Source organism: Momordica charantia (assembly GCF_013281855.1).
Source record: "Momordica charantia cultivar OHB3-1 chromosome 3 unlocalized genomic scaffold, Mcharantia_2.0 BLBB01000003.1, whole genome shotgun sequence".
Taxonomy (NCBI): Eukaryota; Viridiplantae; Streptophyta; class Magnoliopsida; order Cucurbitales; family Cucurbitaceae; genus Momordica; species Momordica charantia.
Window position 1 is genome coordinate 7686379 of NW_028275161.1, and position 22970 is coordinate 7709348.

The following is a 22970-nucleotide window of genomic DNA, read 5'->3' on the forward strand; positions in this document are numbered from 1 at the left end:
AGATATATGGATAAGATTTATCAATTCCTGTCCAGTCAAAGAGGCGGAAGAAGAAGATAATTCCATTGAAGCTGGAAGGTCTGCGAACAGAGGGAGAAGAGGGGACGGAAACCCACGTTATTGCTTTCAGACTTTTGGCGAAACGAAGGGTCAAGTTTTTTGTTTCTTGGATTATCCGATTCACAGAATGTGAAATGTGGGGATTTTGACTGTCACTTAGCTTGGCACATACTTCAATTATCTCTCTCTTTTGCTCTCTCCCTAGCGTGGTTTTTTTTTTTTCCTTTTTTTTTAAGTTGAAAACAAAATATTTAATCAAACATGAAATCGTATATATTTTTGCCGGTATGTATTTAATAAAAGATTTAGGAATTAAATATCCATTTAAAAATTGATTGATATATTGGTAAACTTAAAAGTTGTTTCTGCTGTTTGGAACACAATATCTAAGAACAATTTTCAAAATCAAACATTTTTGGGGATGAAAATTACAATGCTACGTGGAGGATATAAATTGGCACACTTGGAACCATCTTCATCCAGGACATCTCGAACCTATTCGAGGTGGAGTACATAGCCAAATGAGGATTATGATAATTGTCTCAATGTCTGACCTGTCAAGTCTGACTAGCCATTTGGAACATTTCTGACCAGACGTCCGACACGAGTAACTGTCGATCGGATGACCTGTCGGATCCTTAACCTAAAAATATACGGTGTTATTTCCACATCAAGTATCGAATTTCTCTTTGAACTTTATATGGAGTCTAGTTTGTTTATGCAAAGAATTGCACAACGATGTATATGAACCTAGCTCAAACCCGGTCTCTGGCGCGACCTGAACCGTGGAGTGAACCTGCACAAGAGGGCAAACTCTCCGACGATTAAGTCAGTATAGGTCGGACTCAATATTAAGTTCGAGGTAAGATTCGATACCTGAGTGTGAAATGAGGCCCTCTATTTATAGGTGGTGGGTCTGACAGTACTCACGACCGGCTGTTACCTTTGTCTTTTTTTCATGTCGAACCTGTTGGGTTTGGGCATATCGAACCCGTCGAGGTCGAACCACGGCTTTTTACACTTAGTCTTGTTTACGGACAAATCTGGTCTCCTCGGCAGGTTCGAGGTGGACCTGGAATACTCTTTTATTTCTAAGCACCAATGAGCGTCCTCCACGTGTCCACGATATTTTTATCCTCAATATTTTTATCCTCAAACACAGTTGTTTACTTACTTGAGCATCGGAGAGTTTGTCCCTCTTATGCAGGTCATTCCTTAACATATCATGTGCACTGCCATTGTTTCGTATAATTGACTAAAAATAACAGATCGGCAAGTGAAGGTGCCACCCACCATATGTCAGTAATGCCTGCCCTCGTCTGTCAGAATCCCGTACAGTGAAGTGCGCCCCTCGCCAAAAACCATTGTTCTTCCTAGTCTGCCGCCCACACCTATAGAAAAGAAGGGTCCCATCACTATCAAGTAAGTTTAAAATGTGTCACTAAATCCCTAAGGTGTTCACTCCTACTTTCTACTTCGATTATTGACTTGATCGTCAGAGTGTTTTAGGCGGGACACTGCACCGATGTCCAGTTTTCTGGTTGCCGGCGCATTTGCTCATCGCTGACACCCAGCTCCGAGGGACACGTGGACCTTTTCCAAAACTCGCGTCATCAACATATATATATGAAAATGTGATAACAAAATTATTAAACTAAAATCTAACACGTTTATTCGCAAAATAATATGATTGAGGTAAATTGTATATCCAAACTAGTTTAGTTTCTTTATTTATTGAATATTTATTAATATTTCATATTACGTTTTTGCTTCGCAGGAAACTATAATATGTCATTTAGTCAATTAGTTAAGGTAAATTGTGTATTCAAACTAGTTTAATTTCTTTATATATTGAATATTTATTAATATTTCATATTAGGTTCTTGGTTTGCAGGAAACTTTACTACATGGCGAAAAAACTCCAACCAACAATCAGGAGATTGAAAATTAGAATATTAGTTTGACTTGATCAAATTTATTTTGAAATGTGTTAGAGTGAAAGAAATAAATAGAATTATCTTTAGTCACAATATATTTTTATTGAATGTTGTATGAATTTTACATACATTGAGTATTTTCCATAATTCAATTTTGATTTATCTTTTCTTGTTTAATTAGTAAGAGATAATTTAATTTAAAATGTGAGGAATAAAATAATTAAAAGAAAAAAAGTTTAACTTTATCCTTATGTTATTAAACCATTGAATGTCACATGTGATAATTGCGTTGTCGCTGAGATAGGATATTAGTTTTTCCATAATTTGTTGCATTCATCTTGTATCGATTTCCATCGATTTCCTCTTTTTCGGTTGTTGGCTAATGAGAAAACTCCCTCTCGATTTCTAGTGGATGTAGGCCAAATTGGCTAACAAATTTTAGTTTATGTCTTGATATTTGATGTATTATCTCTCGTGCAAAATTTCCAAATGTGATGGTGGTCATCTGATGCTAGACATGAAGAGGGAAAGAAGAAAAAATATTTCGCAACTTTAATCTAATGTCCTAAAATGTCTTCAATTACATCCCCTTGCAAAAATGACTAGGAACAAGAAAACTATAGAAGCTCCATCTAAAATTTGAAGACAATAAGGTACAGAAGGAGATAATAGAAGAGAAAGAACCAATATAATATTAAACAACTTCTCGACAATCATTTAAAACTATGAAAAATAAAAATTAAATATGCAGATGTATTTTTGGAAATCAAAATTTAAAATATACATGAGCGTGCATAACTAAATTAAAAAATGAGAGCAAAATTGGTTCCATCTCAAACCAATTGACAATAAGAGGAGTAGCACATGTCTATTATAAACCTATATAAGGTTCCTTCTTTTATTAATGTGGGATCAAGATCGTAGCTCTTTTGGTTCATCTGTTCCTTCTTAAGATTGTGGCTGATCTTTTGGCTCATCGATGTTGGCCAGATCCCATTTTTTTAGATCAGATGCTCGTTTGAACATTTTGGGCTCGAATACCATATCAATATTAATGGGATTCCATCTCAAAATCAATTGGCAATAACAGGAGTAGTCCACCTCTATTATAAATCTATGTAAGGTCCCTTCGTTTATCAATCTGAGATCCTTAACATGAATAAGATGTCTGGGAATAATATATCTGTGAATCAAAGAAAACTTTGTTTGGTTGTGTATGAGAAGATTATCATAATTTAATAGAAATTAACGATTAATTGTTGCTTGTTAATTCAGAGTATTAAAATTAATCGATACTCACTTCCAGCCATTAATTTACTGAGTTATTTTAACAATTAAGTGTCATAGATTAATTTATTTTTATTAAGTCAAATTCAAAAGAAACATATTTAATCAAATTATATAAACTTTTAATTGTAATTACTTTGTAGGATAATCAGTTGGAACAATTAATAATAAATGTTATATTTCATAAATCAAATATAATCAAAATTTTTTGAAATAGAACAATACTATATTTGGTTATGTATAGCAATGCTATAAAACTTTTATGATAATAAATAATATTTATATTCAGTTTCATCTAATGTTTAATTTATTAACAAAAAAGAACATGCAATGAAGTTGGCAAAAAAATCGTACGTTAAGTGGTTCACAATATGTCCGACACCATACAAGTCCCAGCTCTGTTTTTTTTTTTTTGTTTTTTTTTGAGGCAAGTCCCAGCTCTGTTGAAAGAAAAACGAAACCAAAACCAAATTTAGAAATTGAATTAATAAAAAGAAAAATAGAAGGAATAATAATACTTAAAAAGGACAAGACAGCCATTCCTTCCATGACACCAAAGCCAAGAGGACAAGAAAAAGAAAAATAGAACGAATAATAATAATGGGCCATTTTAGGACCAAAACTGGACCACGCCTTATTTAATATATTTGTTTTATTTGGGCGTTTATTTATTTATTTATTTATTTAATTCATTATAATGGCGACAGTTTCAATTACTGGCAGCCTCAGCCTCCGGTGTCGTTTTGCGATGAATTGCAGATAATGGGCCTTTGGCATAGATATGGCCCATCTTGGTTCTCTTGGTTTCCAAGTACTTTCTGTTTTCATCTGTAATTTGTGTGACCACTGGAACCCTCCCCGTGACTGCCAGTCCGTACCCCTTCAGCCCCTTGAACTTCGCCGGGTTATTCGTCATTAAACGCATCGTTCTGATTCCAATATCTCTCAGCATCTGTTAAAACAAACAAACAAATAAAACTTGAAGTTTCTATGTTGATTGACCCGTGAGTAACTAAGTATTGTGGTTTAGTATCTGACCTGGGCGCCGACTCCGTAATCTCGGGCATCGGCGGGCAGGCCGAGCTCGAGATTAGCTTCGACGGTGTCGTGGCCTTGGTCCTGGAGATTGTAGGCGAGAAGCTTGGGGCCGAGGCCGATGCCTCTTCCTTCGTGGCCTCTCAGGTAAATGACAGCGCCTCTGCCGGCCTTCTCAATCATCTGCATGGCCAGGTCCAGTTGGTTGCCACAATCGCATCTTGCAGACGCGAATATGTCGCCAGTTAAGCACTCCGAATGGACTCTCACAAGAACATCTTGGCCGTCCCCAATGTTTCCCTTTTTTAGCATTATATTATGACTCGAAGAGTTAATTTACTTGCACTTTAAATTTCCATTATATTTATATATAAGTTTAAAGAAATGATTATTTTTACCTTTACAAGGGCCACGTGTTCAATCCCATCTACCTTTGAGCGGTAGCAGTGAGCATAGAATTGCCCCCATTTAGTTGGCAGCCGAGAAATCGCAATTCTTTCAATCAAATTTTCTCTCTTTCTTCGGTACCTAAAAAAAATAAGATAATAAATAAGAAAAAGGAAAAAAACAATAAAGTAGAAATGTAAGTCCAGACAAACGGAGCAGAACTTTCACTTTTTATCTAGAGGACGATCATGACTACAAGATACAGTCTATATTTGGTAATTGAAACAAAAAATTAAAGAGTCTCAAATTTTTCTTGTAACGTAAGCATTCCAAATCGAATTATAAATTTTCTTTTCTTGTTCTTATTTTTTATTTGTTCTAAAATATAAATCTGTTGACTAAAACAGTAGGTAGAGATTGTTAGAACATGTAATTCTATTTTTATTTATTAAAATTAAGGAAAAAAATTAGGGAAGAAGAAAGAAGAAACGAGAATATTATCAATGAGCTCATAATTACCTAATCAAGTCCGTTATTGAGACCATTGGTATTTGGTGCTGAGATGCCAAGCTTCTGAGTTTGGGCAGTGAAGCCATGGAGCCATCTTGGGTATCAACAATGGCTGAGAGAACCGAAACTGGCCTTAACCCAGCAAGGGCAACTAAGTCGACCGAAGCCTCAGTATGGCCCGCTCTCCTCAGAACGCCACCGTCTCGGTACCTCACCGGAAACACATGGCCCGGCCTCCGGAAGTCTTCTGGCTTTGACTCGCTAGATGATAGAGCAACTATTGTCTTTGCTCTGTCGGCAGCTGATACTCCTCCCGACGTCCCCGTTTTCACGTCCTGCCTCGTCATAAAAGAACAAGAAAAAACCTTCAAATCTATGGTTATATTAACCATTTTAGTATATAAAATATTAATATTTTTGAGTTCCATATAATGTCTATATCAATGCCTATGAACAATAAGAAGAGTAGCTCAGGTATATTATAAATTTTGATTAGATCTCCTGAAATTTTTAACAGAAAATACTTCATCAATCAGTCATATTTAAAGAGAGAGAAATAGGAATGTAGACATTTAAGAAAGGAGGAATTTCTTCTTTTTCCCAAAAAAATTAAATATATAGTGATCGTCAAATAGAAAGTTTTATGTTGAGAAGAGCAAAGAAGTATTATTTTATGTATCTTCACTAATTAAAAGCTATTTTATGTATCTTTTAACCATTTGATATATTTTAACAAACATTCCCCTCCACGAGTGCACGGTTTAATATTAATATATATATAATGGAAATGCATATATATAAAGGAACTTCTGAAATCTGGATAGATGTATTAGAAAATATATTTAAAACCAAATTAAATGGAATAATAATATTTAGGAAACAGTATATAATATAATACCACTGTGATTGTAAAAGTTGAGGTCTCATTATTTCCATTGTCGACTGAGAATAGAGGAAGCTTGAGCCTTTGAAGATCATCCTCTTTCATACCCACATACACTATTCCGGAGCCATGCTGAACCATGCTTGTTACGTTGCCAGGAGTGGCAAAGGAGGCTGCCATCACCAGATTTCCTTCCGAGTCGCCATTTTCGTCATCCACGACGATCACAAACTAAACAACAAAAACACAAAAACATGCATTTTAGACGGAGTAAAATAAAACGATATTTGCTTGCCACTAAAAATTTGACAGCTATCTGTCTAGAACGTAACAGTGGGTGGAATAATATTTAAATTAGTGTCTGCATCCATCACTTAAATAAAATTTTTGACAAATAGGAGAGAGAAAGTAGAAAAGAAGATATTGGTTTAATTTTGTGTAGAAAATAAACAACTGTAAAATTTGAGTGGAAACTCTTGCTGAAAGGGGTCAAGTATTTTTGAGTTCGCGATAATACCTTCCCCTGGTGTATGGCATCGACCGCACTTTGAATGGAAGAGTAGCCATCGGACGGGTGGTCAGGATCTTCCAGATTGTCAAAGAAATCAATGGCTTCCGACGAGGTTTCAGCTCCGAGTCCTAAAGTTGAGGCGGCGACGGAGGGCTTGCCATTTTTGGTGGTGGGAGTTTCGTCGAACATGTTTCCCGCAGAGAAGGCAGCGGCGGAGGAAGCAGAGTTAGAGGTTCTTTGCTTGGATTTACGGAGGGTTTGGGGAGGAGGAGGGGCGAAAGAGGGGCGATTGTTGAAAGTGGAAAGAGTTAAGTTATTGAAGCGAGTGAAGAGTGGATGACAGAGAAGGGCAGAATCCATGAAGGGGAATTACAATGGGAGGGTGTTTGAAGGATGCAGTGTTTTGTATTGTTTTGTTTTGCAGCCGGATGGGGATTTGGGGGAGGGGATTATGGACCTTAAAAACTACAACCAATTATTCTCCTCCACAATCAACAAAAAATGAGATTTGGGAAAGATTATTTGCGACAGAAAAAACGTGGCCTCTGTTTTTTTTTATCATTTATTATTATTAATTATCATTATTATTATTTCCGAATTATATTATAAGTTTAGTCCAATTACCAACTTAAGCAGATCCTGAATTCGAATTTCTAACTCTATAAGTTGTACTAAAAACAAAATGTAAGTATGGTAATGTTTTGCTTGTTTGTTCAGAGTCTATTGGGTAACATTCTTGTTTTTTTTGTTTTGTTTTGTTTCATGTTTCATGTTTCTTGTTTTCTTCTTTTTAGTTCAATCAAGAAAAATATAATTGTCTTTGTTTCTTGTTTTTCGTCCTTTATTTTTTACTGCCAAAACAAGGAACGTAAACATGTTTGATAATTGTTTCAGCAAAAATTCGATTAATCTTGAGAACCTTGAAGAAACAAAAGAACCTAAAAAATAGAAGTGAGTAGTTTAAAGGTCTCGTCCGTCTCAGTTCAAAATATTATGTCTCAGAATGAGCAATCAATTTTGCATACTTGCGTGTCGAGTGAATTATTGTATTTACAAGCATTTGAGGGTGGATCCCGCAAGGTGGCCACCTAGAACATTGCGTGAATTTTGGCATGAGTTTAGCGTGAGTGGAAAGTTGGTAGTTAAGGAACGGTTTTGGGTGGTTTGAGTTGGGTCGGTGCGACTCTCACATTGGTCGGATAATAGGCACAACTATTTCAAACTTCATATGTTAGGTAATTCAATGCTGCACAACATTGACTCCCACTTTGGCGAGTTGAGAATTTGAATAACGCAACTTTCCAATGGATAGATGAGATCTAATATGTGGAATAATTTAATGCAATGTGCATACTTTGAATCTGCAATCTAACAAGACACATTTGACACAACAATTACTTGATTTAACCACTGATAGGGCTTTTAATGGGCACTGGAACTGAAGAGTTTTTTTGCTTGACATATATGACACACAAACGGCAGACTCAAGTACCATGTTTAATCTCTTCAGATCTTGTTTGTTAGTCTTGCTCAAGACTAGATAATTCGAATTAAATCATGGAATCTAACGGTCCATGTCTTCCTCCACTTGCTCGACCATTGGGTGCACAGTGAGATCATTCCCGACTGCATTGAAAGTGTGGGGAAACCCAAATATGCATTAATGACCGAGGGAGAAAAACTTGCAAACTTACCTCGAATGCTCATGGCATTGCCTCTATGAGGGTGAATGGCAGCATAAAACTCCTTTACCAACTTCTCTTAAACACGTGTAGTCGGTTTAAATAAAGTCTGCCATCCTGTTCCACAAGTTGGCGCTTCACATAATTCGTGACAGGTTCTTATTCCTCATCAAAGCCCTTCGCACCCAAGAGCTCTCTGGTTGTAAAATCTGGTTTCTTCACTTCTATTTGAACTCTTTTAGCCCTTGCTAGTCGTGACTTGGTTGCATCGAAATTCGCTTCATCAGCCTCTATGGGTTGCTCTTCTGCCTCTCCAACTGGCCTAGACTTGGGTGTGCGGCCTCAAAATTGTACCTGGCACATTCTGGGCTGACTGTTTTGACTTTTTCACTTTTTTCATCATTCAGCCAAACAAGCTTCCTCTTCCGAGCTCTCTTCCGAGCTCTCTATAGTAGCAACAAAGTTTGGATTATAAGCATTTAAACTTGAAAGGGAAAGAGACAAACCCTTAGAAGAAGACGAGTGGACTCCGCAACACCTTGTGGGGCATCCTCAAGACCGAATGCTCCTTTTTGGATTGGAGAAGAGATATCTTCCTTATCTTGATGTGGGATGTGAACTGAGGTCCTCATTTGATCCTAAAATTGTGAGACATTATGATCATCCTCTCCTTCTTCGTGCTCCCTTCTATGAAATTCTTATGGAAAATCTCCAAGGTCTTCATCCTCCCCAATGGAAGATATTCTCTCCACAACATTCATGTTGTCCCCATCATCATTCAGTTTGTTTTCCCCTACTACCTCATCTACCACCTCAAGAATTTCGACGATTTTCGAATATGTCTTTTTCTTCTATGCACTATCAAAATTTAAACGCTTATTAGAAACATTAAGATTTGGAAAGTTTGGAGAAGAAATACTTCAAAGTATGGCCGTTGGAGTACATTCCAATAATGTGCCAGCCACTTCTTCGCACTGAATTTCAATAGTGGCAGAATCCAAATGTTCGAGCGACCAAGTATCATGCTCGAAATTCCCACTGTACTGTTCTATCCTCTCTACACCCACATTGATAGTAACAGAAGGTAGGGGCGAGATGGATGATTCTAAAAGCTCAGATGTGGGGTTTTTGGAGTGATTTCAAATCTAGGGCGAATTTTCATCTCGTTTGACATAGTTTGCATTTGTTCACTCAATTTTTTTATATTTTCCAAAGATTCTTGCCATCTTTTGTTCAACTCCGCTATATGATCACATAAAATCCTCGTGACCTTAATTCTAATCATTTGCCTACTATTTCCATGATCAACTCCCTCACACACCCTTAGACATCAACTCCCTCACGCAAAATTCAGATGATAAAACAAAAATTAGAACTGAAACCTACAAAAAAAGCCGTATAAAAATTTCGCAAAATAAAAAAAATTATTTTACACCAAAAACTCCCTCAATACCGATAGAGGGACTCTCCTTACTGTCTTCTCATAAGTTCTTTAGTAGTACAAAGGTTTTGCCTTTGTCATTATACTCACCAAAATACTTCTTCACTTGATGCCCATTCGCGAATTCACTTTGAAAATCTTACATTTAGTATCTCTCAAATCCACGGCTCCATGTGGACAAACACATTCAACTAGAAATGGGTCTGGCCATCTAGACTTTAATTTACCTGGAAATAACTTCAAACGGGAATTGAATAACAATACTGAATCACCACGTTCCAAATTCTTAGCCATAACTTTCTTATCATGACATCTTTTAGTTTGATCTTTATACATTTTGGCATTTTCATAAGAAAATTATCTAAACTCATCCAACTCATTTAATTGCAATAACCTCACTTCACCTGCAACATAAAAATCAAAACTCAATTTTCGAGTAGTCCAAAAAGTTCTATGTTGCAATTCAAGCAGAAGATGAAAGGCCTTTCCAAAAACTAAACGATACGGGGACATACCTAAAGGTGTTTTAAATACAATTCTATATGACCATAATGCATCATCAAGTCTCCCAATCTTTTCTATTCAAATTTACATATTTTTCTAAAATTGATTTTATTGCCCTATTAGATATTTCTTCTAAACCATTGGTTTAGGGTGGTAGACAGTAGCAACTTAATGATCGACATTGTATTTTTTCAATAAATTACTCATTGCTCTATTAAGAGAATGAGTGCTCTCGTCACTGATCAAACATCTCGAGGTACCATATATTGTAAAAATGAACTTTTGAAGAAAGAAAGAAACTACATTGGCATCATTTGTAGGGGTGGTTAAAGCCTCAACCCATTTTGAAACGTAATCAACGCTAAAAGAATATAGTTCGTACCAAATGACGACGGGAATGGACCCATGAAATCGATGCCCTAAATATCAAATAGCTCAACTTCAAGGATTGGGTTGAGGGCCATCTCATGTTTCCGAGTCAAGTTACCTTATTGTTGGAATCGGTCGCTACTTTGAGCAATTAGGTGAGCATCTCAAAATAGCGAAGGCCAAAGGAAACCACTTTGGAGAATCTTCGCTGCAGTTTTAAGTCCAGCAAAATGTCTTCCATATGACGATTTATAACACGACTCCAAAATCTCCTCCTGTTCTTGCTCTGCTACACAGTTGTGAAGTGTGTTATTAGGTCTCAACTTAAACAAGAATGGCTCATCCCATTTATGAAATTTTACATCATGAAAGAACTTCTTCATCTGGTGTTTGTTTAAGTCGTTAGAAATGATATTACTAACTAGATAATTATCATAATCCACATACCAAGGGATTTCAAATATAGCTAATAGATGTTCATCAATAAAATGTTCTTTAATTTCACAGTTATATATCATGCTGAAAGAAGACAATAACCGAGACAGATGATCTGCTACTTGGTTTTCTGTACATTTTCTATCTCTAATCTCTTAGGTCAAACTCGTGTAGCAACAATATCCATCTAATCAACCTAGATTTTGCTTCTTTTTTTGCAAACAAATATTTCAATGCACAATGATCTATAAAAACAACACCTTGGTCCCAATTAAATATGAGCAAATTTTATCAAATGTAAAAACAACTACTAAAAGTTATTTTTTAGTCACAGTATAGTTTAACAGACTACTGCTCAAAGTCTTACTTGCATAGTAAATAAGATGAAGAATTTGACCTTTTCCGCTGACCTAACATAACATCTACTGCAAAATCACTGGCATAACACATAAGTTCAAATGGCAAATTCCAGTCATGTTCAATTATAATAGGTACAAGACTAAGTACATCTTTTGATGGCTCAAAAGCTTTCAAATAGCTTTCATTAAAATCAAACGGGCGATCCACTTCTAACAATTGGCATAGAGGTTTAGAAATTTGTGCAAAATTTTAATAAAATTGCGGTAAAAACCCACGTGCCGTGGAAAACTTCTAACACCTTTTACAGAGGTGGGTGGGGGTAGTTTGGCAATAAAATCTATTTTAGCCCTATCAACTTCAATTCCATTTCCCTCAAATTTTATGACCCAAAAGTATTCCTTCACATACCATGGAATGACACTTTCCCACTTAAGCACAAGATTAGTCTATTCAAACCTTTTGAAAACATTTTCTAAATTTTGCAAACAAATTTCAAAAGATTCTACAAAAACAGAAAAGTGATTCATAAATATTTCTACAATTTGCTCAACCATATAAGAAAAAAATGCAGCCATGCATCTCTGGAAGGTAGTGAGGGCGTTACAAAAACCAAACGGCATCCTCCGGAATGCAAACGTCCCATAGGGACACGTAAAAGTAGTATTTTCTTGGTCTTCTAGAGCTATCATGATCTGGATATTAGCAGAATACCCATCAAGGAAGCAATAACACTCCTTCTCTGTAAGACGATAAAGCATCTGGTCAATAAAGAGAAGTGAGAAATTGTCTTTTCTAGTTACCTTGTTCCACCGACGTAATCCATGCATACTCTCCAACCAATCACCTTCCTCGTCGGTATTAGCTTGTTGTCATCGTTAGCGATCACCGTCATTCCACGGGAACGCATTGAACCAAACTAACCCAGCTACTATCCGAAATGTGGTAGATCACCCTGACGTATAACCATTTAATTATCTCCTTCTTGACCGCCTCCTTCAGTTTTTTGGTTGAGCATCATTTGGCTCTATAAACATAATTGGTGGCTCCTTCTTCCAAGATGATCTTGTGCATGCAAAATGCGGGGCTAATTCCTCTATATTCGCTATGGTCCATCCTATAGCCCTCTTATGCTTGGATAATACCTCCGAAAGTAAATTTTCATGTTCATTAGTTAAATAAGAAGAAATGATAACAGGCAAAGAATCATTTAAACCCAAATATACATATTTCAAATTAGAGGGTAGGGGTTTCTTCTCCAATTTTTGAGGTACAATAATGGAAGGCTTCCTTGAGATGTTCCCAACCTTATTGAACTGCTTCATTCTCCTTTTGTCGGAAAGACAATGTCTTCTCAAAGATCGGTGTTCCTTGTCAAATGATGGTACTTTGCTAGAAATTTTTCCGTCAGTCCCACCCAAGTGGAGATAGAATGTGGTTCTAGTGCATTTAGGCATGTCCTAGCTTTATCCTTGAGAGAAAAAATGAAACAATTTAAGTCTTAATGCATCTTCAGAAACACTAGGAATTTGAAATTCATTGGCAAGAGAATAAGGATCTTTGTTAGTTAATCCTTCAAATTGGCCCATCGTCTGCAACATTTGGAACATGGCTAGCTTAAGCTCGAATTGTGTGGCTTGAGGTAATGAGGTACTTATCCGTGAGTTTAAGTTATTGATCGCATGATTGACACAGTTCTGCATGGCTACATATTGATTATCGGGTAAAAGGATTAGATTAAGAGCTTCTCCTATTGTTTTGCTTCTTCACCAGTCATATCTCTGTTCACAGGTGGATCCTGTGGAAGAGGTGGATCTTATAGAATAGGTGGATTGCGAGAATTTGGATTCATTTTGATGGTCACTTCAATTTTATTGTCTTTTTTATTTTTTACTTGCCTTCTTAACCTCTGCTCACACCTTCTCCTTTTAAGAGTTCTTTCAATTTATGGATCAAACTCTTGCAAGGCCAGATCTTGTGCTCATACATAAAATTCAACCCTTAAGAGGTTAGATATAACAATGATACTCAAAGAACAAAGGTATGCACAATCACAATACGAAACACTTCACTAAAGAGAGAATAATTTAAAAAAATAAGTCCCCGACAATGGTGCCAAAAACTTATTGGGACTTTCTCTACCATAAAAGACAAGAGACACATGCAAGCGTAAACAGTCACAAGTAATACTCGGAACTAATTCCAAGGTTGAATCCTCAACGACTTGTGCTTTCAAGATCAATTAATGAAGTGAAATGGTTTAAAATGCAGTCAAACATTATGGGTAAAAAATGGTGATAAAAGTTGTTGTTTGTGATTGCAAATATCAAGCTTCGTTATAAAACACACAACTTCTTTGCTTCCTACCCTAGTTTTGAAAGAAAATATAGAAAATATACATTTTGGGAAAAATGTTCCAGGCGTTACTTGGCTAATTTTAGAAATATAAGTTCTACTCTTTCACCAACCATGTCTGGTTGCTACAGAGCCTTGATTACAATCATAGAATGTAATTATCAACTCATGTGCTTTTATGGGTCAGAGGGCATATTTCTAAGACCATGGTTTTTGCGCTTAGGTCTAAGCCACATCGCATATTGGTTTATTAATATTTTACCTAACATAACCTTGTCAGTATTGGGCTTCAATGCATAGATGAATTTCACAGGGGCTAACTTGAGAAAAGACAAAGAAAAGTTTTTAGAAACCAATCTAAGAATGCGATAGGCACATTCTGCCTTTTTTTTTCGAAACATGTTAAAATTAAATAATTATCGCTAAGGCAATTCACAGAGAGGTTGAAATCTAAATTAATGCATAATTAAAGAGAAGAAAACGCACGAAAACATAAGAGAAATAATTTTCATTAATTTAAATAAAATAAAAATAGCGTACAATGAGTTCTAGCTTAAACTTCTTCTCTTTTAAGCTTGGAAGGAGTTTAAACTCGCTAAAGAACGTTAAAGGAATAAAATAGATGAAAGACAAAAGAAAGAACTTGAATTAAAACATGGTAAACACTAGAGTTTTTGAAAATAGAATAGAATAATAGTTGGGAAATAACTACAACGAATTTAAGATTTAAAATGGATCGAGAATGAATGGAATTGATGTGAATGGATCCATGCCGTAGTCAAGGGGAGGCTTTTCTTATATAAGGCTCCAAGTTGGTTGAACTCCCCACTAAATAGGAGGAAAATGGTTAAGATCCATCTAACAATTCAATTTGGCTTGGACTCAGTTGTTTTTTTTCCAATTAAAGACTTATGAAATGACTCCCGTGTCCTCCATAAGTGAAACACACGTTTTAGAAAAGTTGGCAAAAATGCATCAGGCACAGTTCCTGAAACATACAAATTATGTGAGTTTTTGCCATGTTTGACCACGTTTTAATCCAATTTTTCTCAAAGCACCCCATATTACAAATTACCTAAAAATATTATGCTTATTTCCTATTTTTAGAATATATAAACACTTTTAATTAAATATGATGGAAAAGTATTTGTTTTTGTGGTCAAACATGCCCCAACAGTCACGTTTATGGGGCAAAAAGTCAAACCTAACAGTTACTAATTTACATATTCTCATTATCTGTTGATGGTTATGAAAAAGTGATTGGTTTCTAATATAGTTTTACTTTACTTCTTGTGGGTTCTGATTATACAATTATTGGATATATGGTTTGGTTGTATCCATGAAAGCATATTGGAATATTTTTTAGTAGTCTTTTATGTTATAAAGCATTCTGGCGTTGTTGTGGTTTGATGTGATTGGCATAACGCTTGGCTTTGAAAAACGTATGGTTGAAACACGTATGGTTGTGTTTATAGTATGTTGTAATTTTGTGAGTTGAATATTGCACGGGTCATGGGTTAGAAATCATGTTGCAGAACTTGTGTGTGAGAGTAGTATTTGTTATGAAGAAAATGGGTGAGTATCAAGGCAGGATGGTAGATACGTCACTATCTGAGTATCGAGGCTTCAGATAAATGGTCGGGGGTCGATACGCCAATTTTGGATCAAGGTAAATGTCAAGGTTTCGGGTAAAAATGATCGAGGATCGATGCGATGAGTTTTAGTGGAAGGCACCTATTGTAGCCTTGGGAGGAAATGACAAGGGCCAATATATTTTTTAAAGTCATCAAAGTCTTGGCCAAGAGTGGTTAAGGGTGGATGATACAGTTTGGGACCTTGGGTAAAAATGGTCATGGGTTGAATGCCAAGTACCGTAGAAAACTGTGAGGTCCTGGGTAGATGGTCAGGGGTCGGTGGTAAGGGTTGTCGAGGTCCTCTAAAATAATTACTGATTTTACTAAATCTAACTTGTAGAAGTAGTGAGACCAGGTCGAATCCTAAGGGAACCAATGAAATTAATTTCTCAAAGTCAAATCGAGGACTTTGTATTTAAAATTTTGAAATTTAAAAAAGAAGATAAACTAAAAGGAAAAAAAAAAGAAAGTCAATATTACCGAACTTCCAATCCAAATGTGTGATTTTCATCCAATTGTCATCTTGATCATAGGCTTTACAAAAAATTGATTTCTTAATTCATGAACTTAGTCTACTTACTCGGAACAGCTGTGGTAAGTTTTAATTCTCCTAATTTAATTAATTTAGACCAAACATCAAAATTAAATCTTATTAATTAATCAACTGGGCACGATAGAGTTCCATATTAATTAAAGAATAGCATTAAGGATGATGAGAATGACTAAACCAAAATCAATTAATTTGAGATAGCTGCAAGTTAATTAATTTTGTCCATTTGTTTCCCTAAAGTCTATTATACAGCTATGTAAACATGGAAAAACCATAAATTCACACACATAAGCCAACTCCTGCTACTTATTTCAATCATTCATGACAATTACGGATCACAAACTCATGAATAGCAGTAGAACAATTAATATGAATTAAGGTGTCAATTTAATTAATATAAACTATTCATAAATAATAAGAACAAGAAACAAAGAATTCTTGAAAAAGAAGAAATCTCTATCTAACTTGAGCCTCCCAAGCTTACAATCGGACCTGAATCACTCTTGAGTTGGAAGAATTAAAGCCTAACCACTCATGGTAGAGGGAGATAACTTGAATTTGGAGAAGAGAGCTTTTCGTTGGAACTGGAATGATGAATCTCCCAACAAGGCTTCTCTATTTATAGAGATAAATTTTATCCTCCTTTAAAGATGAATTATCTCTATTAAGGAATTCCTAACTAATTGGGAATCTTATTTAAAAGAAAACAAATTAAATAAAACGGCTCCTAATCAATTAAGGATTATGTTTCCTACTTTGATTCTATCTCTTTATTTACAAAATATCCTAAAAATCCATAATTCTCAAATGGAAGTGTCCCGTCATAATAATTGTGTATGTGTTTTATCCGTTGAGCTCTCCATAATTTGGTGAAGTTCGCATTATCCTTTAAAATTGTACTTTTAAATTATTATTCTTGAATATCTTCAATCTGCCATAAAATGATAAATTATAATTAAATTCAAATATTTAATCATAATAAATTAATAAAATATAAAATAAATATATAAAATATGCGTGTATTTTTCGTCTTATCAGTCGGTACGACATGGAGAAGTAAGTCTTGGAGGAATAAGGAAGAGAACTATAGTGAGTTTAGTGTTGTGAAGTTTGGGTTTGACATATAAGTTGCAAGTTAGTCAAACATATGTATATGAACATGATATTATGATGAGCATGATGTTTGAATTTTGTGGAAAGCATGTTGTCTGTGCGTGACCCTTCAGATAAGGGCTAGTTACTGAGTGCAAGGAGTTGTAATCACTCGCTCTATTTCCCTTCAGAATTTGCAGGCAATGAGGTAACTAACGAGAATGATGATGGTGTAGAGGAGACTTGACTGAAGGATCATAAAAGCTGCATCGCTTAGTTTAGTTTTTTAAAAATTTCAATTTGTTGGTTTTGAAAAGGTAGTTGCAGTTGATTTTGTTCATAGTTTTGGTTCGTCACTTACTAGTAGGTTGGTTTGTTTAGTTTAGTTTTATGTTAAAGGTTGTATTTAAGTTGAAGGTTATTTTAGTTATGGATTTATTATTCTTCTGAGAACTTCAAGTTTTGTTACTTTTGTGAGTTGTGGGTTTGACTTTTTAAGATAATAAAGTTTATTTATACGTTAGATATAGTTCAAAAACCTACCTTATTCCATATCTGTTCCATATGGCATCTTCACTCACCTATGCACAGAATTTTGGCCCCCACTTCAGTGTGTGAATATTTTGAATAATGCAACATTCCAAAGGATAGATCAGATCTAGTATGCAAAATAATCTAATTCAATGTGCATATTTCGAATTTGCAATCCGACATAACACATTTCATACAACGATCACTTGACTTAATCACTGACAACGGTTTTATTGCGCATTGGAAATGAATCATTTTGTGCGTAACGTATATGACACACTTTCAGCTCACTGAAGTGCGGTGTTTGATCTCTTCGATTCTTGTCCATTAGGCATGCTTAAGGCTGGACAACTATGATTACATCATGGAACATGTAAGTAAGCATACATTGTAGACCTTTCAACACTTATGCATAGAAGACAAACCAACCTTCTAGATGTAAGGCATTGACCTCTAGTCGAGGTATAGGTCGAAGTCCATCAAAATGCTAAGAAGGCTTACTTGACGTCCTTTGAGAGAAATATGACATCAGAGTTCTCGATCGGAGCCTGGTCGGTCGGACCTGATTGGCAGGGCTCTTGACCTGGTCATGCCCTAAATCTAGTCATGCCCTAGATTTGGTCGTGCCTTGGACCTCGTCATGCTCTAGATCTGGTCATGCTTTGGATCTGGTCACACCCTGGAATTGGTCATGCCCTGGAATTGATCATGCCCTGGATCTTGTCATGCTTTGGGCCATGGACGTGTGATGTAGTTTGCCTATCAGATCTAATTTTGTCTTCCCATGACAAAGTAAATAAAATGAATAATGTAAAAATTGAAAAACATGCAAACAAAAACCAAATGATAAAACGAAAATCACGCTAAAAATAAATAGAAGGACATGCAAAAAGAGAAAAATGAAAAAGTAAAGTGAGCCAGAAGTTAGACTCCCCCAAACTAAGATCTTTTATGCATCATCGCAATTCTGCCATCGCCTGCTTCCCTTTTTTTTTGCATGTTGCAAGATTTTTACTAGTTTTGTCAGAACACTTCAATCTCTCTTTTTCAGTTTGTATCCATCCATGTAGTTGGTAGTGTAGGCAAGTTTTAGCTTTTAGTTTATGTGACCTTATTCTCCATTTCACCTCACTGCTTTGCATATGCCCCATCGACCTTTTGCTCCAGGGTCATTTAATGATTTTCTTAATAAGTTCGTCCTTTATAAGTGGTGCCCATTTTTCTTATCTTTGTGCAAAATTTTCAACAAAAGATATTCATGTTTACTGTACAATTTTTCATAAATAATATTGGTAAAAGCACTATTGATTCAAAGTATAAAATATTAGAGTTCAAAGGAATATGTTTGATCTCCAATTGAGATAGTTCAATTTGTTATGGAATATATGTTGCAGCATCCTCTAATAGTAGGCATTATGGTAAGCATGGTTTGCTAATAAGACATTAATTGTCAATCTTCTCTATAGTTGTTACACCATTTTTTTCAGCAATTGCACTCTTCCTTTGGTTTTGTTTCTTTTTTATGATTCTTCTTATTTATTATGAGTTTTCTCATGTTGCTCTTTCATTTGACTGCTAACTATAGTTTCTGGTGTAGAACATTCTCAACTTGAAGAGGAATTTGTACATCGATTTCTAGCTTTTTATATTCTTCATCTACGGCATCCATACTGCTTGGTAGTGTTGAAGCAATTTTTGGGAAGCTGGTCGAGCCAGGAGTCGATGAACCAGATCGACTATCGAGCGATCAAAGAGAGGTTAGGTCTAGTTAGAAAAAGTCGGTATCTTATAGGTTGTGAACAGAGGAAGGACGAGATTTTGTTATTTGGAAGACGGAGAGAGTTGATAGTCTTCACGAAATCTTGGCTTTGGAAGTTGAGTCGTAAGAGACCTGCAAAAATAGAAGGTGAGTGGATGTCAGTATGGTGTCGGCCTACCACACTCTGATGCTTAAGTAAGTATATGAGCTTAATAGGAGAGATGTAAATAGTGGCTTAAGAGGAAATGACGTAACCTGGAAGCTTATGGGCCTTAGAGGCGGAGGTGATTTCTCGAGGCCGAGGTAACACTCGAGATTGGATCCAGAACAAATAGGACACCTATCAGTACGCCAGGCTAGATGATTTCTTGAGGCCGAGATAACATTCAAGCTTGATGTGACTTCTCAAGGCCAAGGTAAGGCTCGAGGTGGCGTTAAATGCATGACCCCCTGTGTGGCCGAGGATGTGGTCAAGCTAGAGGTGGTTGATGTCAGGTCGAAGTAAGGCCAAGCTTAACTTGAGGCTGAGGTGACGGTCGAGGTAGCTCGAGGCCAAGATAGTCATTGACGCCGAGATAGTTCTCGAGACTGAAATGATTCTCGAGGTGAGTTAGCTCTCGAGGGTGAGATAGTACTCGAGGCCGAGACATATCTGGAAGCCGAAATAGGTCTTGAGGCTGAGATAGTTTTCGAGACAGAGATGATTCTCGAGGTGAAGACAAGTTTTAAGGCTGAAATAATTTTTGAGGCCGAGATAGATCTTAAGGCTGATACAGTTCTCGAGGCAGAGACAGGTCTCAAGGTTGAGATAGATCTTGATGCCAAAATGGTTATCGAGGTTGAGATAAATTTCAAAGTCGAGATAGTTCTCCAGGCGGAGATAGGTCTCAAGGTCGAGATAGGTCTTGAGGCTAAGATAGATCTCAAGGCTAAGACAACACTTGAGGTAGAGGTGATTTCTCAAGGTGACGTCGAGGGCGTGGCCACCATGTCGACCTTAAGAAAAGTTCAATGCATATTCTAGGACATGCCTCAAGTAGAGTTGTTATCTGTCGCGGGCACTCTCTCGTTGCATTCACGACCCACCGAGGGGTTCTCGGGTAGTGTTGGTGGAGTAACCTTAGGACGACTATTTATTCGATCATTCCCTCCAACAATTAATTTTATATACGGCATGGGTATGGTTTGTGGTTGTAGTAAGATTCTTCCTCTCTCACCTAGCATCACAGATTTGATGAGGAAGGTTAAATCAACAACCCTTTAGTCTTCGGGAAGGGCATGGACATTAACTTCGTCTTAGATTTCTGTAGCCCTCCAAATGGTATGACTATCATGTGGATTAATGACTGAAAATGTTATAGCTAGAATAGAGCCCAGCACAGCTTTTGAAGCAATTTTTGGGAAGCTAGTCAGACTGGGAGCCGGTGAACCGGATCAATTGCCGAGCGATCAATGAGAGGTTGGGTCTAGCTCGGAGAAGCCAAAACCTGATAGGTTGTGAACAGGGGAAGGATGTGATCTTGTTGTTTGGAAGATCGAGAGAGTTAATAGTCTTCACGAGATCTTGTTGAGGCGTAAGCGACTTGGAAAAATAGAAGGTGAGTGGATGTCGGCATGGTGCCGACCTACCATACTTCGATACTTATGTTAGTATATAAGCTTAATATGAGAGGTAAAGAGCGGCTTGAGAGGAAACGACATACCGTGGAAGGTTATAGACCCTTTCTATTTATAGGAGATTTGGTAGTGGAAATGCATTGTGGATGGACGCAGTTGGCCGTGCAAGGGCCGTGTAATAGCCCGCGCTATCCGTGGAAGGATCACGCTGGCCGTGCAGGCCGCGCTATAGGCCGCATAAAGGCTGCGCAATGTGCAAAGCTAAAATAGCTAAGGCCGACCTATGGCTGACCTATAACCTAGCTCATTCTAAGCTATGCGGTTTGCGAGACTATTGGTAGATCTATTCCCACTTATAACCACTCTATTTCTGCCCTATCTCCATCGTATGTCGCACTAAAATAGCTTTACCAACATATATAGTGCGACTTTAGCTCATTTTTAGTTCAAATTTAGTGAATTTTTTATTGCATCCCTTAGCGCATCATTCAACTCACCATTTATAGTACACCATTTAGTGCATCCTTTAATGAAAGACCTCGGACGGTTGATTTTGTAAGGAGATTTATATTCTACAATTTAAAATCTTTTGATAAATTTACGCCCAATAGTGGCCCCCACCTATGAGTTGGGTGAATCAAACCGTTATGAGGTAGAGAGTATCCCAATCTTCGAAAGTAGTATTTTTTGCTAGACTAATCTACCGTTAAGCTTTGTCCTTCGAGAACGGAGCTCACAGTCCATTAATGGCTAATTAAAGCAACAGTCGAGGTAATTTCTTGAGGTTGATCTAATGCTTGAGGTCGAGCTACTTCTTGAGATCGAGGTGACTTCTCGAGGCCAAGGTGATTTCTTGAGGTCAAGATAACACTAGAGGTCGAGGTTACTTCTTGGCGGTCGTGTGTGGCCCTTTGTGTGGTCGAGGACGTGGCCAAGCTAGTGGTGGTCGATGTCAGGTCGAAGCAAGGTTGAGGTGAACTTAAGACTAAGGTGACGACCGAGGTAGCTTGAGGTCGAGACAATTCTCGAAGCCGAGATAGTTCTCGAGATTGAAATGAATCTCGAGGTCAACATAGCTCTCGGGACCGAGATGGTTCTAGAGGTCGAGACAGGTCTACAAGTCGAGATAGGACTCGAGGCTGAGATAGTTCTCGAGGTAGAGAAAAGTTTTAAAGACGAGACAATTCTTGAGGCTGAGATAGATCTTAAGCCCAAGACAAGTAAAAAATGGCTCGAGAGGAAATGACGTACTTGGGAAGGTTATAGGCCCTTTCTATTTATAGGAGATGTGGTAGTGCGAACGCATGGTGGATGGATGCGCTTGGCAATGCAAGGGTCGCACTATAGGCCGTACAAGGGCCACAGCCACGTTATTCATGTGCAAGGTCACGCTATAGGTCATACAATGGTCGAATGCGCAACCATAGGGTCGCGCAATGTTGTGATCGCACAGGCGTACAACAACTGCGTTATGCGCAATGGCCCCGCTATCAGATATGGTGAATGACAAAAAACCACGGACCGAAATCAAAATCTCTACTATAATCTATAATGGGCTACACCAAGGCTTCATTAATCACTATTAGAGTCATATAATAATAGATATGTTGAGACAAAAAGAAATAAGATCTCACTTAATGTGACACCCAATTACCCATTGTATCTAACTGTAGGTAGCTTCAAAAAGAAATCACGACGGTCCAGATTGAAGACCCTCGCATTGTGAACATGCTATCTAAGTTTAAGCTAGATCCGACCACAAAACGAAATCCAAACGTGTTTAAAACATTGCTATACATATCCTTTTTGTTTTTTGTACTTGACGGGCAAAAAAATAAAAAATAACCTAAGCCTTCATAAGCGTAAGTTTGTGGACTTTTCCATAAAGTGAAAAATATCAAACATGTCATTGTTCTATTTATAACTCAACAACGACGTCACTTTTTCTTGTTTCAACTGTAAATTTTTTAAAGGTTTATTTCGATAAATACATTCAACTCGTTCGAGTGGATATAGTATTTATCTTCTACATAT

The 22970-nt window shown here is 36.9% G+C and overlaps 1 protein-coding gene across 1 annotated transcript; it reads right to left on the reverse strand.

Moving 5' to 3' along the window:
- Positions 1 to 3741: 3741 nt before the first annotated feature.
- On the reverse strand, positions 3742 to 7051 carry LOC111025642 (monofunctional riboflavin biosynthesis protein RIBA 3, chloroplastic). The gene is made up of 6 exons (XM_022303531.2): positions 6617 to 7051; positions 6115 to 6330; positions 5226 to 5551; positions 4718 to 4847; positions 4323 to 4619; positions 3742 to 4236 (listed from the first exon to the last, which is right to left on the reverse strand). The coding sequence occupies exons 1-6, from the start codon at positions 6968 to 6970 to the stop codon at positions 3994 to 3996; spliced, it is 1566 nt and encodes a 521-aa protein (XP_022159223.1). The 5' UTR covers positions 6971 to 7051; the 3' UTR covers positions 3742 to 3993.
- Between the last annotated feature and the right edge of the window lie 15919 nt (positions 7052 to 22970).

Coding starts and splice junctions, on each gene's coding strand:
- LOC111025642 (XM_022303531.2), bottom strand. CDS start 6,970: ATGGATTCTGCCCTTCTCTGTCATCCACTCTTCACTCGCTTCAATAAC. Junction 4,620..4,717: donor AACACGTGGCCCTTGTAAAG/GTAAAAATAATC, acceptor ATGCTAAAAAAG/GGAAACATTGGGGACGGCCA. Junction 4,237..4,322: donor ATTACGGAGTCGGCGCCCAG/GTCAGATACTAA, acceptor TTGTTTTAACAG/ATGCTGAGAGATATTGGAAT.